Genomic DNA, 16,446 nt, shown 5'->3' on the forward strand with positions numbered 1-16,446 from the left:
GCCCGGAATAAATCCTCCCCCACCGCCTCTTGCAGCGTCTGCTGCCTTCCCCTCCCTTGGGGATCGCTGGGATCGGGGCAGCTTGGCCGGAGCCCTGGGGTCTGCGCTGTGCGCAGACCCCAGGGCTCCGGCCAAGCTGCCCCGACTTCATCCTGCTGCTTGGATTTGCAGACTCGGCATTTTTCGAAGCTCTGCTCTCAAAGCTTCTGTTGATCAAGCTAAAAATTCGCGGCACGTACCGGCGCACACGTTAGCCGAGCAGCAGCTGGGAAGGGGGGAAAGCCGGTGGCTGTTGGTTTGGATTCCTCCTCCTTGTGTTTCCCTGGGGGCGAGTGGGGTTTTGCCGCTCGACGCACAGCACGCGTTCGCCGTAGCTCCCTGCCATGCCGGCACTCGGGGTGAGCGAGGCACCATGGCGGCCTGGGAACCCCTTCCCAGCGCGGCCGGCTGAGCCGCTTTTATCCCTGCCAGAGCCGTGGGGTGCTCGGTGCCGTGGGGAAGGGCTCCCGGTGCCCTGCGGGAAGGAACGGAAGCAGCCGGTGGGAACGACCACGGGATCGGCCTTTTCACGCGGCCGTGAATGGCTCTTTGGCAGCTGAGCGGCTCCAGGCATCAACACCGACCGAAGGCACATGACGGTCAGATGGGTCCCGCGTCCCCCAGCCTGCCCGCGCTCCCTCCGGCGCTGGGCTTTGCCAGGGCACGGGCGCGGCGTTGCTTTTAATCGTGCCTTTGACGATCCCTATCGAACCCATCGCCCGCCTCATGGCAAAACACCTTCTCCGGGGCTGGGCCAGGTGAGGCCAGCGGTGCCACGGGGCCGGTGGGCGGCCGGAGCTCCTGGCCCCACACACGGCCGCTGGGAGGGACAGCTTGGCGCCTGCGGTGGGGAAGGTCCCGCTGGGGTCCCCATGGTGCGTGGGCACCCCAGGGCACAGAGGACCCCTGTGGCACACAGCCCCCCCAGGGTCCACAGCCCCGGGCGTGTGGGGACCCCCCAAGGCACACGGGGACCCGCAGACACATGGTGACCCCAAGCAGTCGGGCTCCCCAGGACCATACCAGGGGTCCGGCAGCCCTGGCCTCCGCGGTGGCTGCCAGGGTGCCGCCGTCATGCGGGTGCCCACCCTTCTCGGGAGGAGGAGCTGCAGGAGCCGGCTTTAAAGTTGGGCAGAGAAAGGGTCCTTTCTTCCCCAGCACCCTGGGCTGGCGGGCGCACGGCTGCGGGGAGGCCGGGCAGGGCTGGCGAGGAGGGCGGCCGCGACACCGGAGGTCACGGTGGGTGTGTGGCGTTCCCCGGTGAGACCCCAGGCGGCGGGATCCCCCTGTCCCCCATTCCTCCCTGTCCCCTTGGCCTCGCCGCCGGGCGCTGCGGGAGCGCTGGCAGGGCAGGCCGGGGGCTCAGGCTGCTGCGGGGGGACCCTGGGGCTGAGGCGGGGCCATGTCGACGCTGGCCCCCCTGCGCCTGCTGCGCGAGCCCTGGAACGCCAGCAAGGGCAACCAGAGCAACGCCACGGCCGGGGCCGGCAGCGCCTGGTGCCAGGGGCTCAACATCCCCAACGAGCTCTTCCTCGCGCTGGGGCTGGTGAGCCTGGTGGAGAACCTGCTGGTGGTGGCCGCCGTCCTGAGGAACAGGAACCTGCACTTGCCCATGTACTACTTCATCTGCTGCCTGGCCGTCTCCGACATGCTGGTGAGCATCAGCAACCTGGCGGAGACGCTCTTCGTGCTGCTGATGGAGCGTGGCGTGCTGGTGATCCGCGCCAGCGTCGTCCACCACATGGACAACGTCATCGACATGCTCATCTGCAGCTCCGTCCTGTCCTCCCTCTCCTTCCTGGGGGTCATCGCCGTGGACCGCTACATCACCATCTTCTACGCCCTGCGCTACCACAGCATCATGACGCTGCAACGGGCCATGGTGACCATGGCCACCGTCTGGCTGGCCAGCACCGTCTCCAGCACCGTCTTCATCACCTACTGCCGCAACAACGCCATCCTCCTCTGCCTCATCAGCTTCTTCCTCTTCGTGCTGGTCCTCATGCTGGTGCTCTACATCCACATGTTCGCCCTGGCCCGCCACCACCTCCGCAGCATCTCCAGCCAGCAGAAGCAGCCCACCCTCCACTGCAGCAGCAGCCTGAAGGGAGCCGTCACCCTCACCATCCTCCTGGGCGTCTTCTTCGTCTGCTGGGGGCCCTTCTTCTTCCACCTCATCCTCATCGTCACCTGCCCCACCAACCCCTTCTGCACCTGCTTCTTCAGCTACTTCAACCTCTTCCTCGTCCTCATCATCTGCAACTCGGTGGTTGACCCCTTCATCTACGCCTTCCAGAGCCAGGAGCTCCGGCGGACGCTGCGGGAGGTGGTGCTGTGCTCCTGGCAGGCGGCGGGACGCGGGTAACGGCACGGCCGCCCCACCAACAGACGGACGGACGGACGGGCTGACGGGCCAGGACACGCATCCCCGGCGCCCCAACCCGCGCCGGCGGCCTCGCGGTCCCCAATAAAGGCTCTTTGCAGTGACGCTGTGGCTGGCACCCCCGGGGCGGGGGGGTGTCGGCCCTTCCCGCCCCCCCCGTTTATTCGAAGCTCCGTTTGCTCCCGGTTTGCCGCTGTCGGGAGGGCACCGGGGGGCACCGGCGGGGCGTGGGGGGCGGCGGGAGGCCGGTCCCCGCGGGGCGGGGGGGGGGGGCAGCCGGGGCCTCCCGGGGACAAAGGGTCCGGTCCGCGCCCCCCGCCCCCCGCCGCCGCCGCCGCCTTTGTTCTCGGTCCACGCCCGCCGCCGCCCGCCCCGGCCCCGCGGGGGGGCTCCTGGCGCCCGGACCCCCCCCGTGCGGCCCCCCCGGTGCCCCCTCCCACCCCACCCGCGACGGGACGCGGGTTGCGGGGCGTCCCGTCCGCGTCCGCCCCCCCCCCCCCCCCCCGCCCCGGGATGCTCCCGCCGTGCCCGGGCGGTCCCCGCACCCCCCCCTCCCCCGCCGCCGTACCGGGGGGTCCCGTCCCCCCCCCCCCATCCACGGGTGCGGGGGTGCCGGTGCCCCCGCGGGTGCCGGGGGTCCCGGAGCGGCGGGGCCGGGGCGGGGCGGGGCGGGGCGGCGGCGCCGGTGCCGCAGGGCTGTTGCGGCGTTGCGGCGGCGGGCGCCGATTGGTTGCGGGGCGGCGGTGACGTCAGCGGCCGGCCCGGTGCGGCGCGAGGCGCCTATAAAGGAGGCGGCGGCGGCGGGGCCGCCCCCCGCGCTCCCGGTGCCGCTCCTGCTCCTGCTCCTGCCTTTTCCCGTTCATCCCGTTCATCCCGGCCCGGCAGCACCATGAGGGAGATCGTCCACATCCAAGCGGGGCAATGCGGCAACCAGATCGGCGCCAAGGTAACGGCGGCCCCGCCCCGCTGCGGAACCGGGCGGCGGACAAAGACCCCCCCCCCTCGCCCCCCCCCCCCGCCGCACCGGGCGGACAAAGGGCCCCGCCCCCGCCTTTGTCCGCCGCCGCCGCCGCCCTTCAGCACCGCGGACAGCGCCCGCCCCGCCGCCAGGGGGCGCCCCGCGCTGCGGGGGGGGGGGGGGTGGTGTCGCGCCCTGCCCCGGGGAGGGGGGGGGTCCCGGTGCCCCCCCCCCCCCCCCCGGCCCCGCTGAGCCCCGGTTCCCCCCCCTCAGTTCTGGGAGGTGATCAGCGACGAGCACGGCATCGACCCCAGCGGCAACTACGTGGGCGACTCCGACCTGCAGCTGGAGCGCATCAGCGTCTACTACAATGAGGCCTCCTGTAAGCGCCCCCCCCCCCCGCCCCGGGACCCCCAGCACCCCGCTCTGGGCGGGGGGGGCCCTCCCGTCCCACCCCCCCACGGGGCGGGCAGGGCAGATACGCACCCGCCCTGTGGGGCTGGGGGGGACCCCATGTGCCCCCACCCCGTGGGGACCCTGTGGGGCTGGGGGGGACCCCATGTGCCCCCACCCCGTGGGGACCCTGTGGGGCTGGGGGGGACCCCATGTGCCCCCACCCCGTGGGGACCCTGTGCTCTGGGGGGGGACATGGCGAACGCACCCAGCCCCGTGGGTGCTGGGGAGGGGGAGACACATCCCCCCAGCTCCGTGGGACCCTGTGGTTTGGGGGGGGACATGTGCGGCCACCCCGTAGGGATGGTTTGGGGGGACCCGTGTGCCCCCAGCCCCGTAGGAACCCTGTGCTCTGGGGGGGACATGGCATATGCACCCAGCTCCATGGGTGCTGGGGGGGGGGGGGAGAGACCCCCCCGTGGTTTGGGGGGGACACAGCACACGTACCCAGCTCCATGGGTACTCGGAGGGGGGACACATGCCCCCAGCCCCGTGGGACCCTGTGGTTTAGGGGGGGACATGTGCAGCCACCCCGTGGGGACCCTGTGCTCTGGGGGGGGACATGGCGCGTGCCTCCAGCTCCATGGGTGCTGGGCGGGGGGGGACACAGGCCCCCAGCCCCACAGGGCCCCCATGGTTTGGGGGACACACACACACGACACGTGCACCCAGCCCCGTGGCACCCCGCAGCGTGCAGGGACCCGCACGTGCGCCCAGCCCCACGCGACCCCGTCTTTCGGGGTGGACATGGAGGCACCCAGCCCCGGGGGCCCCCGCAGGGTGGGGGGCACCCGGGGGGAGCGGCAGGTCCCCTCCCGGCACGGGGTCTCTCGCAGCTCACAAGTACGTGCCTCGCGCCATCCTGGTGGACCTGGAGCCGGGGACGATGGACAGCGTGCGCTCGGGCGCCTTCGGCCACCTCTTCCGCCCCGACAACTTCATCTTCGGTAGGTCCGCGGCGAGGGGGACGCCGTCACCCGGCTCCCCAGACCCCTCCCGGGCCGTCGCTGTCCCCGGGGCGCTCGGCGGGTGCCTCCCCACCCGCGCCCCGGGGCCCCGGCACAGCCGGCACGCCGCCAAACCTTTGCGGTTTCCGCTTCCCACCCCGCCCCGGCTTCAGATCTTGCCGATGGCGGCAGCAGCGGTGCCCGTCCCCTCCCCGGCGTGGGCGCGAGGGTGCCGGCGGCCATCGGGTGCCTCTTTTCCCCCTGGCAGGGCAGAGTGGGGCCGGCAACAACTGGGCCAAGGGCCACTACACGGAGGGGGCCGAGCTGGTGGACTCGGTGCTGGACGTGGTGCGGAAGGAGTGTGAGAACTGCGACTGCCTGCAGGGTTTCCAGCTGACCCACTCGCTGGGCGGCGGCACCGGCTCCGGCATGGGCACCCTCCTCATCAGCAAGGTGCGGGAGGAGTACCCCGACCGCATCATGAACACTTTCAGCGTGGTGCCGTCCCCCAAGGTGTCGGACACGGTGGTGGAGCCCTACAACGCCACCCTCTCCATCCACCAGCTGGTGGAGAACACGGATGAGACCTACTGCATCGATAACGAAGCTCTCTACGACATCTGCTTCCGCACCCTCAAGCTGGCCACCCCCACCTACGGCGACCTCAACCACCTCGTCTCGGCCACCATGAGTGGCGTCACCACCTCCCTCCGCTTCCCCGGCCAACTCAACGCCGACCTCCGCAAGTTGGCCGTCAACATGGTGCCCTTCCCGCGTCTCCACTTCTTCATGCCGGGCTTCGCCCCGCTGACGGCCCGCGGCAGCCAGCAGTACCGCGCCCTCACCGTCCCCGAGCTCACCCAGCAGATGTTCGACGCCAAGAACATGATGGCCGCCTGCGACCCCCGCCACGGCCGCTACCTCACTGTGGCCACCGTCTTCCGAGGCCGCATGTCCATGAAGGAGGTGGACGAGCAGATGTTGGCCATCCAGAGCAAGAACAGCTCCTACTTCGTGGAGTGGATCCCCAACAACGTCAAGGTGGCCGTCTGCGACATCCCTCCCCGGGGGCTGAAGATGTCCTCCACCTTCATCGGCAACAGCACGGCCATCCAGGAGCTCTTCAAGCGGATCTCGGAGCAGTTCACGGCCATGTTCCGCCGCAAGGCCTTCCTCCACTGGTACACGGGCGAGGGGATGGACGAGATGGAGTTCACCGAGGCCGAGAGCAACATGAACGACCTGGTGTCCGAGTACCAGCAGTACCAGGACGCCACGGCCGAGGAGGAGGGCGAGATGTACGAGGACGACGAGGAAGAGTCGGAGGCGCAGGGCGCCAAGTGATGCCCCGCCGCCCGCCCTGCGCCCGCAGCCCCCCAGCTTCGCGCTGCCGCCCCCCGGCCAGGCTCCCCCCACCTGCCCTTCGGTGTCTCCTGACCCCGTCCCCCCCTGAGCCGGCTCGGCCCCCCGCCCCCACCTCCTGCCTCCCCCCTTTTCGTTTTTTACTGGTTCGTGTCTATTATTTTTTTTGAATACTTAATAAATTTATTGCTGTCCGGGTACCACCGTCTGCGGCTCCTGGAGGGGGGAGGGGGGGGACGACGACCCTCTGCTGGGGGCAGCTCGGGGGCTCAGCCCCCCAGCCCTTCTCATTAACAGGGGAGATCGAGGGAGGCTGTGCCCCTCCCAGACGAGGCCGTGTCCCCAGTGTGTCCCTGTGCCCCCCAGGGCTGGGGGTGCCGGTGCCACCTTGCCCCAGGAGGGTGGCTGTGCCTGCGTCCCCACTGTCACCCCTCTCCCTGATGGGGCGTTGGGGGGTGGCTGCCCCCTCCCTGTGCCAGGACAGCCTTGTCCCCCCAAACTGAGGGGGGGCCACGGACCCCAGGGTGCTCCTGCCTCCCCCATGTGCCTGGCTTTGGGGGGTGCAGGCCAGCCCCGAGCCCTCCGGCTCTGGGGATCCCCCAGATCCAGCCTGGCTGCTGGGCTGACCCTGGGGGGGGGGGGCAGGCTGTGGGGCTGCAGCCCCCCGGGGCCGCTGCTCCAGCCTGGGGGTCCCTGTGCTCCCACATGGGTGTGGGGAGAGGGGCTGGGGGCTACGGGGACAAGGGATTATGGGGCTGGGGGCTATGGGGACGGGGAGCTATGGGGCTGGGGGTTGTGGGGAGGGGGAGTTTGGGGGTTGGGGGCTATGGGGACAAGAGATTATAGGGCTGGGGGCTGTGGGGACAAGGTATTATGGGGCTGGGGGCTATGGGGACTGGGAGCTATGGGGCTGGGGGCTGTGGGGACAAGAGACTATGGGGCTGGGGGCTATGGGAGCAAGGAGCTGTGGGGCTGGGGGCTCTGGGGACTGGGAGCTATTGGACTGGGGGCTATGCAGGCAAGGGACAAGGGACTGTGGGGCTGGGGGCTCCGGGGCTGGGGGCTCCGCAGACAGGGGATTCCGGGGCTGGGGCCGTGGAGCGCGGCGCGGCTGGGGCGGGGGTGCCGGGCTGCGGGGCCGGGCTCCGCGGTCGGGTCCCTGGGCCGGGGCGCCCCATCCCCGCTGTGCCCCCCCCCCCCCAGCCCCGGGGCGGCCCCGCCCGGGCGCGGTGCGGTCCGCCCGCCGGCAGGGGGCGGTAGGGCGGCGGGGCGGGGCGGGGCGGGGGCGGGGCCCGCGGGGCGGGGCGAGGCGGTGAAGGAGCGGGCGGGCGGCGCTGCGGTGAGCGGGGCGGGGGCGCTGCCCCCTGGCGGGCGGGGGGGCCCCGGTACCGGTACCGCGCCGGGTGGGGGGAGCGGGGGGGTGCACGGTGCCGGGACGGGACGGGACGGGACGGGACGGGACGGGGCGGGGCGACCGCGGGGCCGAGGCGGGCGAGGGCAGCGGGGCAGGGCGGGGGCCACGGGTGTGGGAGGCGGAGGGACGGGTTTGTCCGCCGGGGACGGGGTGACGGTGACGGTGCCGGGGTGACGGTGACGGTGCCGGGGTGACGGTGCCTGTGCCAGGGTGTCGATGCCGGGGTGTCAGTGATGGGGTGGCGGTGACAGTGACGAGGTACTGGTGACGGTGACGGGGTGTTGGTGCCAGTGCCGGGGCGTCGGTGCCAGGGTACTGGTGCCTGTTCTGGGGTGTCGGTGTCGGTGCCGGGGTACTGGTGCTGGTGAGGGTGCCAGGGTACCAGCGCCTGTGCTGGGGTGTTGGTGACAGTGACAGGGTGTCGGTGACAGGGCCGGGGTACTGGTGCCTGTTCTGGGGTGTCGGTGCCGGGGTGTTGGTGACAGTGACGGGGTGCTGGTGCCAGGGTGTTGGTGTTGGTGACAGTGCCGGGGTACTGGTGCCTGTTCTGGGGTGTCGGTGCCGGGGTGTCGGTGTCAGTGACAGTGCCGGGGTGCTGGTGCCGGGGTGCTGATGCCTATGCCAGTGCCGGGGTGCCGGTGCCAGTAACAGGGTGTCGGTGCCGGGGTAGTGGTGACTGTTCTGGGGTGCCAGTGCCGGGGTGCCGGTGCTGGTGGGTGGCTGAGGCAGCGCCCGGCGCCCCGCAGGCCAGGCGGCAATGGCGTACGACGAGCGGCTGGCCCGCTTCCGCCAGGCCCACCTCAACCCCTTCAACAAGCCCCCCGAGCCGCCGGAGCGCCCCGACGGGGGGACCCCCGCCCCAGGTGGGTGCCACCCCCCCCTCCATCCCTGCCGCGCGGCGGGGGCGGGCAGGGGGTCCCAGCCCCCCACCATGGCGCTCACCCCCTTGCAGCCCGGCGGCCGGATCCCTCCCCCGGGGACCCCGAGGGCGCCCTGGACCTGGGGCTGGCCGAGGACCACTTCTCCCGGCCCGTGGTGAGTGGGGCCGGGGAGCGGGGCTGGGGGTGCCTGTGGGGCTGGGGGCAGCCGGCTCAGCCTCCTCCTCCTCCTCCCGCTGCCGCAGGGCCTGATCCTGGCGTCGGACGTGCAGCAGCTGCGCCAGGCCATCGAGGAGTGCAAGCGGGTGATCCTGGCGCTGCCCGAGCACTCGGAGCGGCAGAAGGACGCGGTGGTGCGGCTCATCCACCTCCGCCTCAAGCTGCAGGAGCTGAAGGTGGGGACGGGGTTGGGGTGGGGAGGGGTCTCCATGGCCGGGGGGGGCCGCGCTCACCCTCCTGTCACCTCCGCAGGACCCCAGCGAGGACGAGCCCAACATCCGGGTGGTCCTGGAGCATCGCTTCTACAAGGAGAAGAGCAAGAGCGTCAAGCAGACGTGCGACAAGTGCAGCACCATCATCTGGGGCCTCATCCAGACCTGGTACACCTGCACAGGTGGGGCCGGGACCCTCCCCACCCTCCCCGCATCCCCGTCCCCATGCCGACAGCTCCCCGTCCCCCCAGGCTGCTACTACCGGTGCCACAGCAAGTGCCTGCCGCTGGTGAGCAAGCCCTGCGTGCGGGCCAAGGTCAGCCACCAGGCCGAGTACCAGCTCAGCATCTGCCCCGAGAGCGGGCTGGACAGCCAGGACTACCGCTGCGCCGAGTGCCGTGCCCCCGTCTCCCTCCGTGAGGCTGCGTGGGGCTGGGGGGGGCTGGGTGCTGCGTGGGGCTGGGGGCTCTGTGGGACTGGAGGGAGCTGGGGGGAACTAGGGGCTGCATGGGGCTGGGGGGAACTGGGCACTGGGGGGGCTGGGGGCTCTGTGGGACTGGGGGGAGCTGGGGGGAACTGGGGGCTGCGTGGAGCTGCATGGGGCTGAGGGTAACTGGGGTTTCTGTGGGGCTGGGGAGAACTGGGGGCTGCATGAGGCTGGGTCAGGCTGGGGGGAGCTGTGGGCTGCATGGGGCTGGGAGCTCTGTGGGACTGGGGGGAGCTGGGGGGAACTGGGGGCTGCGTGGGGCTGGGGGGAGCTGGGGGCTACATGGGGCTGGGGGCTCTGTGGGACTGGGGGGAGCTGGAGGGAACTGGGGGCTGCATGGAGCTGCATGGGGCTGGGGGGAACTGGGGTCTCTGTGAGGCTGGGGGGAGCTGGGGGCTGCGTGGGGCTGGGGGGAACTGGGGGCTGTGTGGGGCTGGGCTCTGTGGGGCTGGGGGGAGCTGGGGGCTGTGGGAGCTATAGGGAGCTGGGGGGGTCAGGGCGGTGCGGGGCTGGGGAGGGGCCACAGCACCTGGGAAGGTGACGCTGGGGACCCGCTGTGTCCCCGGGCGCTGCCGCACGTCCCGCGGTGGGTGCGTGGCACGGGGCAAGCAGGCCGTGGCGCGGCGCCGGTGCCGGTGCCTGTGCCAACGCGTGTGCCGCCGCAGGGGGGGTGCCCAGCGAGGCCCGGCAGTGCGACTACACCGGCCTCTACTACTGCAGCAGCTGCCACTGGAATGACCTGGCCGTCGTGCCCGCCCGCGCCATCCACAACTGGGACTTCGAGCCCCGCAAGGTGCCCGGGCGCGGGGCGGGGGCCTGGGGGTGCCCGGGAGGGGCCGTGGCCCCGGTCACGGGGGTCTCTGGGGGCCATGGCCCTGGCTGGGGGTCACTTAGGGGGCTGTGTTCCTGGTGACGGGGTCCCCGGGGCCGTGGCGGTGGGGATGTCCCTGTGCCCGTGGGGTGACGGCGGCTCTGGCCACGGGCGGAGCAGGTGTCGCGCTGCAGCATGAGATACCTGGCGCTGATGGTGTCGCGGCCCGTGCTGAAGCTGCGGGAGATCAACCCACTGCTCTTCAACTACGTGGAGGAGCTGGTGGAGATCCGGGTGAGTGGGGCGGGAGCGCGGGGGGAGAGGGGGACCCCGGCGGCACCCGCTGGGTCCCACAAAGGGGGAGCGGGGCAGGGGTGGGGGCAGAGGGTGCCCAAACCACGATGGGGCTGAACTTGACCCAGCCTGACCTTGTCCCCGTCACATCCCTGTCTCCATCCTGTCCCCACCCCATTTCTGTCCCTGTCCCCATCCTCATCCTGCCCATTCCCGCACCGCACCCATCTCATCCCTGTCCCTGTCCCCACCCTGCCCCTGCCCTTTTCCCTGTCTCGGTCCCATTCCCATCCCATTCCCACCCCATCCGTCCCGTCGCCCCGCAGAAGCTGCGCCAGGACATCCTGCTGATGAAGCCCTACTTCATCACCTGCAAGGAGGCGATGGAGGCGCGGCTGCTGCTGCAGGTCGGGCCCTGCGCGGGCGGGCGGCCGAGCTGGGGGCACCCCGGCATCGCGGCGGTGCCGGATGCGACGGTGCCGGGCACGGTGGTGACGGGCTCTCTGCCTGCAGCTGCAGGACCGGCAGCACTTTGTGGAGAACGACGAGATGTACTCGCTGCAGGACCTGATCGACATCGAGGCCGGGCGCCTGAGCTGCTCATTGACGGAGATCCACACCCTCTTCGCCAAGCACATCAAGCTGGACTGCGAGGTGAGCCGGCGCCACGCGGCAGCCTCGGCCGCGACCCATGGCACAGCTCGTGCCGGGGGGACGCGGAGGGTCCCCACCGGGCGCCATCAGGACCCTCTGCCCGCTCCCTCCCCAGCGCTGCCAGGCGAAAGGCTTCGTCTGCGAGCTCTGCAAGGAGGGCGACGTCCTCTTCCCCTTCGACAGCCACACCTCCGTCTGCACCGACTGCTCCGCCGTCTTCCACAGGTACAGCGCGCGCCGGGGAACGGCCGCCCTCCCGCCACCGGGCCCGGCGATGTGGCAGCGGGGTGGTGGTGGGGACACAGGGGCGGCGCTGGGGCCAGTGCCGTGGGGTGCTCCGGTGCCATGGGGTGCCCTGGTGCCGTGGGGTGACCGGACGCCATCCCCTCCCCGCAGGGACTGCTACTACGACAACTCCACCACCTGCCCCAAGTGCGCCCGGCTGAGCCTGCGCAAGCAATCCCTCTTCCAGGACTCCAGCACCGAGGCAGAGCCCTAAGGGGGGGCCTGGCCCCACGGCTGACCCCCCACCCCCCACCCCACCCGCCATGGGGCGCCGGGATGGCCAGGGGCAGCCCCACGGCTGGTTGGGTGCTGGGGTGACCCCCGGCTCTGCGAGGGGACCCCGGGCCGCCAGACCCCAGCCTCTCCGTGGGAGGGAGCCGGGACCCGGTGAACGATGGGCGGCAGCTCCACCAGCCCTGCCCGCAGCCGCCACACCGGGGACTCGAGCGTGCGGGCAGGGGCGAGGTGCGGGCAGGGCAGGGCAGGGGCCCGGTGCCTGCAGCCCCCCCAACACTACTGGGATCACACTGCTGATTTGGGGGGTTCCCGGTGCCAGGGCAGAGCCCCCGGGGGCTGCGGGGGGCTGGGGGCCCCCCCTCTGGTTTATCCTGTAGCATTAACGAGGCCTCGTTAATTAACCCAGCACTCGTGTCCCTGCTTTGGCTCCATCCCTCCCTTCCCACCCGCGGCGATGGAGACGGGCAGAGCCGCAGCGGCGGTGGGTTGGTCGGTTTTACCAGAACACAACGCTGCTACATCAGAACCGGGTGGGCACCGGCACCAGCCACGCTCCCACCCTGGGCCGTCGCCCCCGTGCCAGCCCCGGGTCCCGGTCCCGGTCCCTTCCCCGCAGCCCGGTGGTGGGGGAAGCACCGGGTGACCGGCATTAACTGGCCCCGGGCCTCCCTCTGCGGGGCCGGGGGCTGCCCCTGCCCAGGGCGAGCTGCCCCCTGCCGCGGCCCCAGTCCTGTGCCCCGGTCCCCCCCGGTGGGACCGGGCTCCGAGGCTACTGGGGACGAAAAGAAGCGGCCGGCATTGGCGCGTCCCCATGTCCGTCCCGCCGGCGCGTCCTGGTGTCCATCTCCCTAGGGCTCCCGCGGCCGCTCAGCAGGCAGGAAGGCGTCCGGGGGTCCCGGCGGCAGCTCCGGGTCGCTGAGGTGCTTCTTCTCCCGACCTTGCTCCCGCGCTCGCGTCCAGGAGGGCGAGCGCAGGTACCCAGCCCGCGGCACTGCCTGCGGCTGCAGCCCTGCGGGGACAAACGGCGGCTCACAGCCTGCCAGATGGACGGACGGACGGACGGCTCGAGGACGGCCTCGCTCGCTCACCGCTGGGCGACTCTCCGGTTGCGTTCTCCTCGTCGGAGTCGGCGAAGACCTCGGCCAGCTCTTGGTCCGACATGTCGGTCAGCTCGGTCAGGTCCAGCAGGTCGAAGTGCACCTCCAGCGAGGAGACGCTGCTCAGGGGCTCTGCGGGCAGCCGGTGACAATGGGGGGGCCCGGTGGCAATGGGGAGACCCGGCAGCAATGGGGGCCAGTGGCAACGAGGGACCCGGCGGCAACGGGGGGACCCGGCGGCAGTGGGGGGACCCGGGGACAGGCTGGGGGCAGCGGGGTGGGTGCCCTGGGGGGGGCTGGTGCTCAGGGGCCCGGGGAGCCAGGAAGGACAAGGGGCTCAGTGGGGGCAGTGACCAGCTGGGGGCTGGCAGGGGATGCCAGGGACAGGCAGGGACCCCAGGGCAGGCAGGGGGTGCTGTGGACAGGCAGGGACCACCAGGGGCAGGCAGGGACCCCAGGGGTAGGCAGGAGATGCTATGGGCAGGTAAGGACCCCAGGGGCAGGCAGGGGACCCCAGGGGACGCAGGGACCTCAGGGGCAGACAGGGGATGCTAAGGGCAGGCAGGGACCCTGGGGGCAGGCAGGGGATGCCAGGGCAGGCAGGGACCCCAGGGATAGGCAGGGGAGGCTAAAGGCAGGCAGGGGATCCCAGGGGTAGGCAGGAGATGCCAGGGACAGACAGGGGACCCTGGGGGCACAGAGGGGATGCCTAGGACAGGCAGGGCTCCCAGGGGCAGGCAGGGGACCCCAGGGGACCTGGGGGGACAGGCAGGGCTGCCCGCGCAGGGCCGCACTCACGTCTGCGCTCGGTGACCTGCAGCAGGCCGGCGCTGGGGATGGGGATGCCGCCCTGCTCCTCCGCGGGGGCTCCGGGGGGCTCCGGGGCCGGCCCGTGGGCGGGGGTCCCCGCCGGCCGCTCCGGGGCCAGCGTCTCCTTGCCGAGCTCTGTGATACCGGCACCTGCCGCGTCGGTGATGGCAGCTCCCTCCCGGGCCCGCGCAGGCCCTCGGGGGCTTGCCAGCCGAGGGGGACGGGGGCAGCGGGGGCCAGGGCGGACGGGCAGAGCTGCCCGGGGCCCGGCAGCCCCCGTGCCGGCAGCCGGCAGCCCCGCGCCCCCCACCCTGCACAGCCCCTTTGTGTCGGTGAGACAAAAGCGCGGCCTGTGCCGGAGCCCAGACAAGGGGCGGTTTGTCTGCTGGCAAGAGCCGGTGAGGCCAAGGCGGCCGCGGTCGTGGCACAGCCCGCGGTCGTGGCACAGCCGTGCCCGGGCACCCCTCCGGGGCTGAGTGGGCATCGAGGGCAGGCAGGAGAGCCGGCAGCACTGGGCACCGCGGCACCAGGTCCCCTGGCCCACCCGGGGCTGGTGCTGAGGCAGGACGGAGCCGGCCGTGCTCCGGCACCATGTGCCAGCGGGCCCTGCCAGCACCATGCTGCCGGGTGAGATGGCACGGGGACAGGCTCGCCGCGGGCTGGGCATCTCCTCCTTCCCCCCAGGACGGGGACAGCGGGGCAGGAGACGGAAATCCACCCCCCCAGGAGCCGGGGTGGGGAAAGGGACATTACAGGGGTGTTCAGTTCACATTCCTGGTACATGGAGCTGCAGGACACCGGCACCCCTGCCCCGACGCCGGCTCTGCTGTGTCCTGACCCCGCAAGGTGGGACCGGGCACCCCACGCTGCCGGCACTTTCCCTCCGGCTGGGAAATGGGGTCCCCACTCTGCTCCAGTGCTGGGAAGAGCTTCCCAGGGGAGACACGAGGGCTGCCTGCTCCTGCCCGCTCCCGCCATCCCACCCCACGTGCTGCTGCGGTGCCCAGCCCCACTGGGTGACCCCGCGGCGGCGTCACCCCTGCCACCGGCAGCTTCCCAGCCCCACTCCCCCCTGGAGCCCCCACCCACCGGGGCACTGGTCCCTGCCGCAGAAATCCCCTCTGGCCTCCGCCTGCATGGTCACGCCGTGCCGCCGGCCACGATGCCGGCCACGCCGCCGCGCTCCGGCCTGGGCTCACCGGCTGCCTGGCGGGGAGCGGGACCGGCATCAGGGCTCTCCCTCCCCGCACGACGCTCTGCTGACTCACGTCAAACCGCAGAGCCAGGCGGCAGCCGGCTCCGGCCACCCCGCCGGCATCAGCCCCGCTCCTGGCCGGTGTCCGGCCCGGTGGCACTGTCCCCCCGCGTGGCTCCGAAGGGCCTGGTGCCCACGGTGCCGCGGGAGGGCACGGCTGTGGCCGCCACCGCGACAGGGGCCACGGCACAGCCGTGTGCGGGGCACGCGCGGGATGGCCAGGCGTCCGCAGGCACCACCCGTGTCACCGTGCCGGACCCCGCAATGCCGGGGCTCACCGGCACGGCCACCACCCCGGCCCTGAGCACCCCGGCCCTCCGCGCTCCTCCACCGGCACCAGCGCCGGCACCGGCACCGGCATGCCTGCGTGGGGGGTCTGCCCTGGCACCCCTGCCCCTCGGCACCCCGAACCCGCACCTGGCACCCCGCCGCACCCCCACCTCCCCTGGGCACCCCCTGCCCACCCAGACCCCCACCCCGACCCTGTCTGCCCGCACCTGCCTGCACAGCCCCTGCCTGTACCCACCCCCCCGCCCGTGCCGGCCCCCAGACCCTGCACACCCGCACACGCTCCCCCCGTGCACAGCTGCACCCCCTTGCACACGGCCCCCCATCCAGAGCCCCCCGCACCCCCGTGCACCCCTGCGTCCCCTTGCACACCCGCCCCCCGCACACCCCTCACACACCCCCTGCACACCCCTTGCACTCACACACCCCTTGCACACCCTCCCCTTGCACACTGCTCGCACACCCCTTGCACACACCCCTTGCACCCCCTCGCACACCCTCCCCTCGCACACCCCTCGCAGACCCCGTGCACACCCGCCCCTTGCACACCCCTTGCAGACCCCTTGCACACCCACCCCTCGCACACATACACCCCTCGCACACCCCTTGCATACCCCTACCCCTCGCACACCCCTCACACCCCCCTCGCACGCACCCCCCCCGCACACCTGCCCCTTGCACACCCCTTGCACACCCCTCGCACACACACACCGCCCCCCCGCAGACCCCTCGCCCCCCTTTGCACACCCCTTGCACCCCCGCCCCTTGCAGACCACTCCCCGCACACCCCTGCCCCTCGCACACCCCTTGCACGCACACCCCCCTCGCACACCCCTCGCACACCCCTTGCAGACCCCTTGCACGCACACCCCTCGCAGACCCCCCGCCCCCACCTCCCTGCGCACCCCCGGTTCCCCCCGGTGCGGGCTCCCGGCCCGGGGCCGCGGCGATGGGCGCGGCGCTCCGCTCCCCGCTCCCCGCCCTCACCTGCGGTGCCGGCCGCTCCCGGAGCCTCCATGGGCCGGTGCGGGGCCGGTGCGGGGCCGGTGCTGGGCGGGGCGGGCCCGGTGCCAGCCCGCAGCCCGCACGCTCCTGCCCGCCGCGGCGGGGGCGGTGCTGGGGGCGGGGACCCGGGGGCGGGGACCCCGGCACCGGGCGGGGGGGGCGGGGGGGGGATCAGGGACACCGGGGCGGGGAGCGGAGGGGACCCGGGAGTGCGGGGCCGGGGGGCGGGGGGCACGGCGGGGGCCAGGGCGGGGGGCGCGACCCGGGTAACCGGGGACCCCGGGCGTGCGGCGGGGTCTCGGGCGGCGGAGGGGAAGCGGGGGACCCCCGCTGCGGGGCGGCCCGGGGCGCGGCGGTG

General features: G+C 72.7%; 4 protein-coding genes across 10 annotated transcripts; 3 read left to right on the plus strand and 1 right to left on the minus strand.

The window, feature by feature from the left end:
• The first annotated feature begins 177 nt into the window (after nt 1–177).
• On the plus strand, nt 178–2,450 carry MC1R (melanocortin 1 receptor). Its single transcript, XM_087738817.1, has one exon. It carries the CDS (start codon nt 1,442–1,444, stop codon nt 2,402–2,404), a length of 963 nt encoding a protein of 320 aa, XP_087594943.1. The 5' UTR covers nt 178–1,441; the 3' UTR covers nt 2,405–2,450.
• A 728-nt stretch (nt 2,451–3,178) lies between these two features.
• Nucleotides 3,179–6,342, plus strand: TUBB3 (tubulin beta 3 class III). Its single transcript, XM_087738812.1, has 4 exons — nt 3,179–3,368; nt 3,654–3,762; nt 4,670–4,780; nt 5,049–6,342. Exons 1-4 carry the CDS (start codon nt 3,312–3,314, stop codon nt 6,122–6,124), a joined length of 1,353 nt encoding a protein of 450 aa, XP_087594938.1. The 5' UTR covers nt 3,179–3,311; the 3' UTR covers nt 6,125–6,342.
• Nucleotides 6,343–7,421: 1,079 nt separating this feature from the next.
• DEF8 (differentially expressed in FDCP 8 homolog) lies at nt 7,422–12,053 on the plus strand. 4 transcript variants are annotated; one of them, XM_087738807.1, is made up of 11 exons: nt 7,422–7,481; nt 8,303–8,419; nt 8,509–8,591; nt 8,680–8,829; nt 8,906–9,047; nt 9,117–9,281; nt 10,018–10,145; nt 10,344–10,457; nt 10,784–10,864; nt 10,971–11,111; nt 11,227–12,053. In XM_087738807.1, exons 2-11 carry the CDS (start codon nt 8,314–8,316, stop codon nt 11,608–11,610), a joined length of 1,494 nt encoding a protein of 497 aa, XP_087594933.1. In that variant the 5' UTR covers nt 7,422–7,481; nt 8,303–8,313; the 3' UTR covers nt 11,611–12,053. The 4 variants fall into 4 exon arrangements, with proteins under 4 accessions (XP_087594933.1, XP_087594935.1, XP_087594936.1 ...); XM_087738809.1 differs by lacking the exon at nt 7,422–7,481 and adding an exon at nt 7,496–7,527; XM_087738810.1 differs by lacking the exon at nt 7,422–7,481 and adding an exon at nt 7,670–7,814.
• A 57-nt stretch (nt 12,054–12,110) lies between these two features.
• On the minus strand, nt 12,111–16,204 carry DBNDD1 (dysbindin domain containing 1). Of its 4 annotated transcripts, none has more exons than XM_087738820.1 (5): nt 16,071–16,198; nt 14,630–14,746; nt 13,529–13,675; nt 12,722–12,862; nt 12,111–12,642 (listed from the first exon to the last, which is right to left on the minus strand). In XM_087738820.1, the coding sequence occupies exons 2-5, from the start codon at nt 14,676–14,678 to the stop codon at nt 12,482–12,484; spliced, it is 498 nt and encodes a 165-aa protein (XP_087594946.1). In that variant the 5' UTR covers nt 14,679–14,746; nt 16,071–16,198; the 3' UTR covers nt 12,111–12,481. The 4 variants fall into 4 exon arrangements, with proteins under 4 accessions (XP_087594946.1, XP_087594944.1, XP_087594945.1 ...); XM_087738818.1 differs by having other exon boundaries at nt 13,529–13,690; XM_087738819.1 differs by having other exon boundaries at nt 13,529–13,690; nt 14,630–14,742; nt 16,071–16,185.
• Nucleotides 16,205–16,446: the final 242 nt, after the last annotated feature.

Source organism: Nipponia nippon, unplaced genomic scaffold (genome assembly GCF_047370975.1).
Source record: "Nipponia nippon isolate SJK-2023a ecotype South Korea unplaced genomic scaffold, ASM4737097v1 scaffold_7, whole genome shotgun sequence".
Taxonomy (NCBI): domain Eukaryota; kingdom Metazoa; phylum Chordata; class Aves; order Pelecaniformes; family Threskiornithidae; genus Nipponia; species Nipponia nippon.

Excerpts from the sequence above, each read along its gene's own strand:
- DEF8 (XM_087738807.1), top strand. The coding sequence starts at position 8,314 with ATGGCGTACGACGAGCGGCTGGCCCGCTTCCGCCAGGCCCACCTCAAC. Across the intron at positions 8,592-8,679 it reads ACCACTTCTCCCGGCCCGTG|GGCCTGATCCTGGCGTCGGA; the intron begins GTGAGTGGGGCC and ends CCGCTGCCGCAG. Across the intron at positions 8,830-8,905 it reads TCAAGCTGCAGGAGCTGAAG|GACCCCAGCGAGGACGAGCC; the intron begins GTGGGGACGGGG and ends TCACCTCCGCAG.
- MC1R (XM_087738817.1), top strand. The coding sequence starts at position 1,442 with ATGTCGACGCTGGCCCCCCTGCGCCTGCTGCGCGAGCCCTGGAACGCC.
- DBNDD1 (XM_087738818.1), bottom strand. The coding sequence starts at position 14,678 with ATGCAGGCGGAGGCCAGAGGGGATTTCTGCGGCAGGGACCAGTGCCCC. Across the intron at positions 13,691-14,629 it reads CGGCAGGGACCAGTGCCCCG|GTGCCGGTATCACAGAGCTC; the intron begins GTGGGTGGGGGC and ends CCGACGCGGCAG. Across the intron at positions 12,643-12,721 it reads AACCGGAGAGTCGCCCAGCG|GGCTGCAGCCGCAGGCAGTG; the intron begins GTGAGCGAGCGA and ends TTGTCCCCGCAG.
- TUBB3 (XM_087738812.1), top strand. The coding sequence starts at position 3,312 with ATGAGGGAGATCGTCCACATCCAAGCGGGGCAATGCGGCAACCAGATC. Across the intron at positions 3,763-4,669 it reads CTACTACAATGAGGCCTCCT|CTCACAAGTACGTGCCTCGC; the intron begins GTAAGCGCCCCC and ends GGTCTCTCGCAG. Across the intron at positions 4,781-5,048 it reads CCCCGACAACTTCATCTTCG|GGCAGAGTGGGGCCGGCAAC; the intron begins GTAGGTCCGCGG and ends TCCCCCTGGCAG.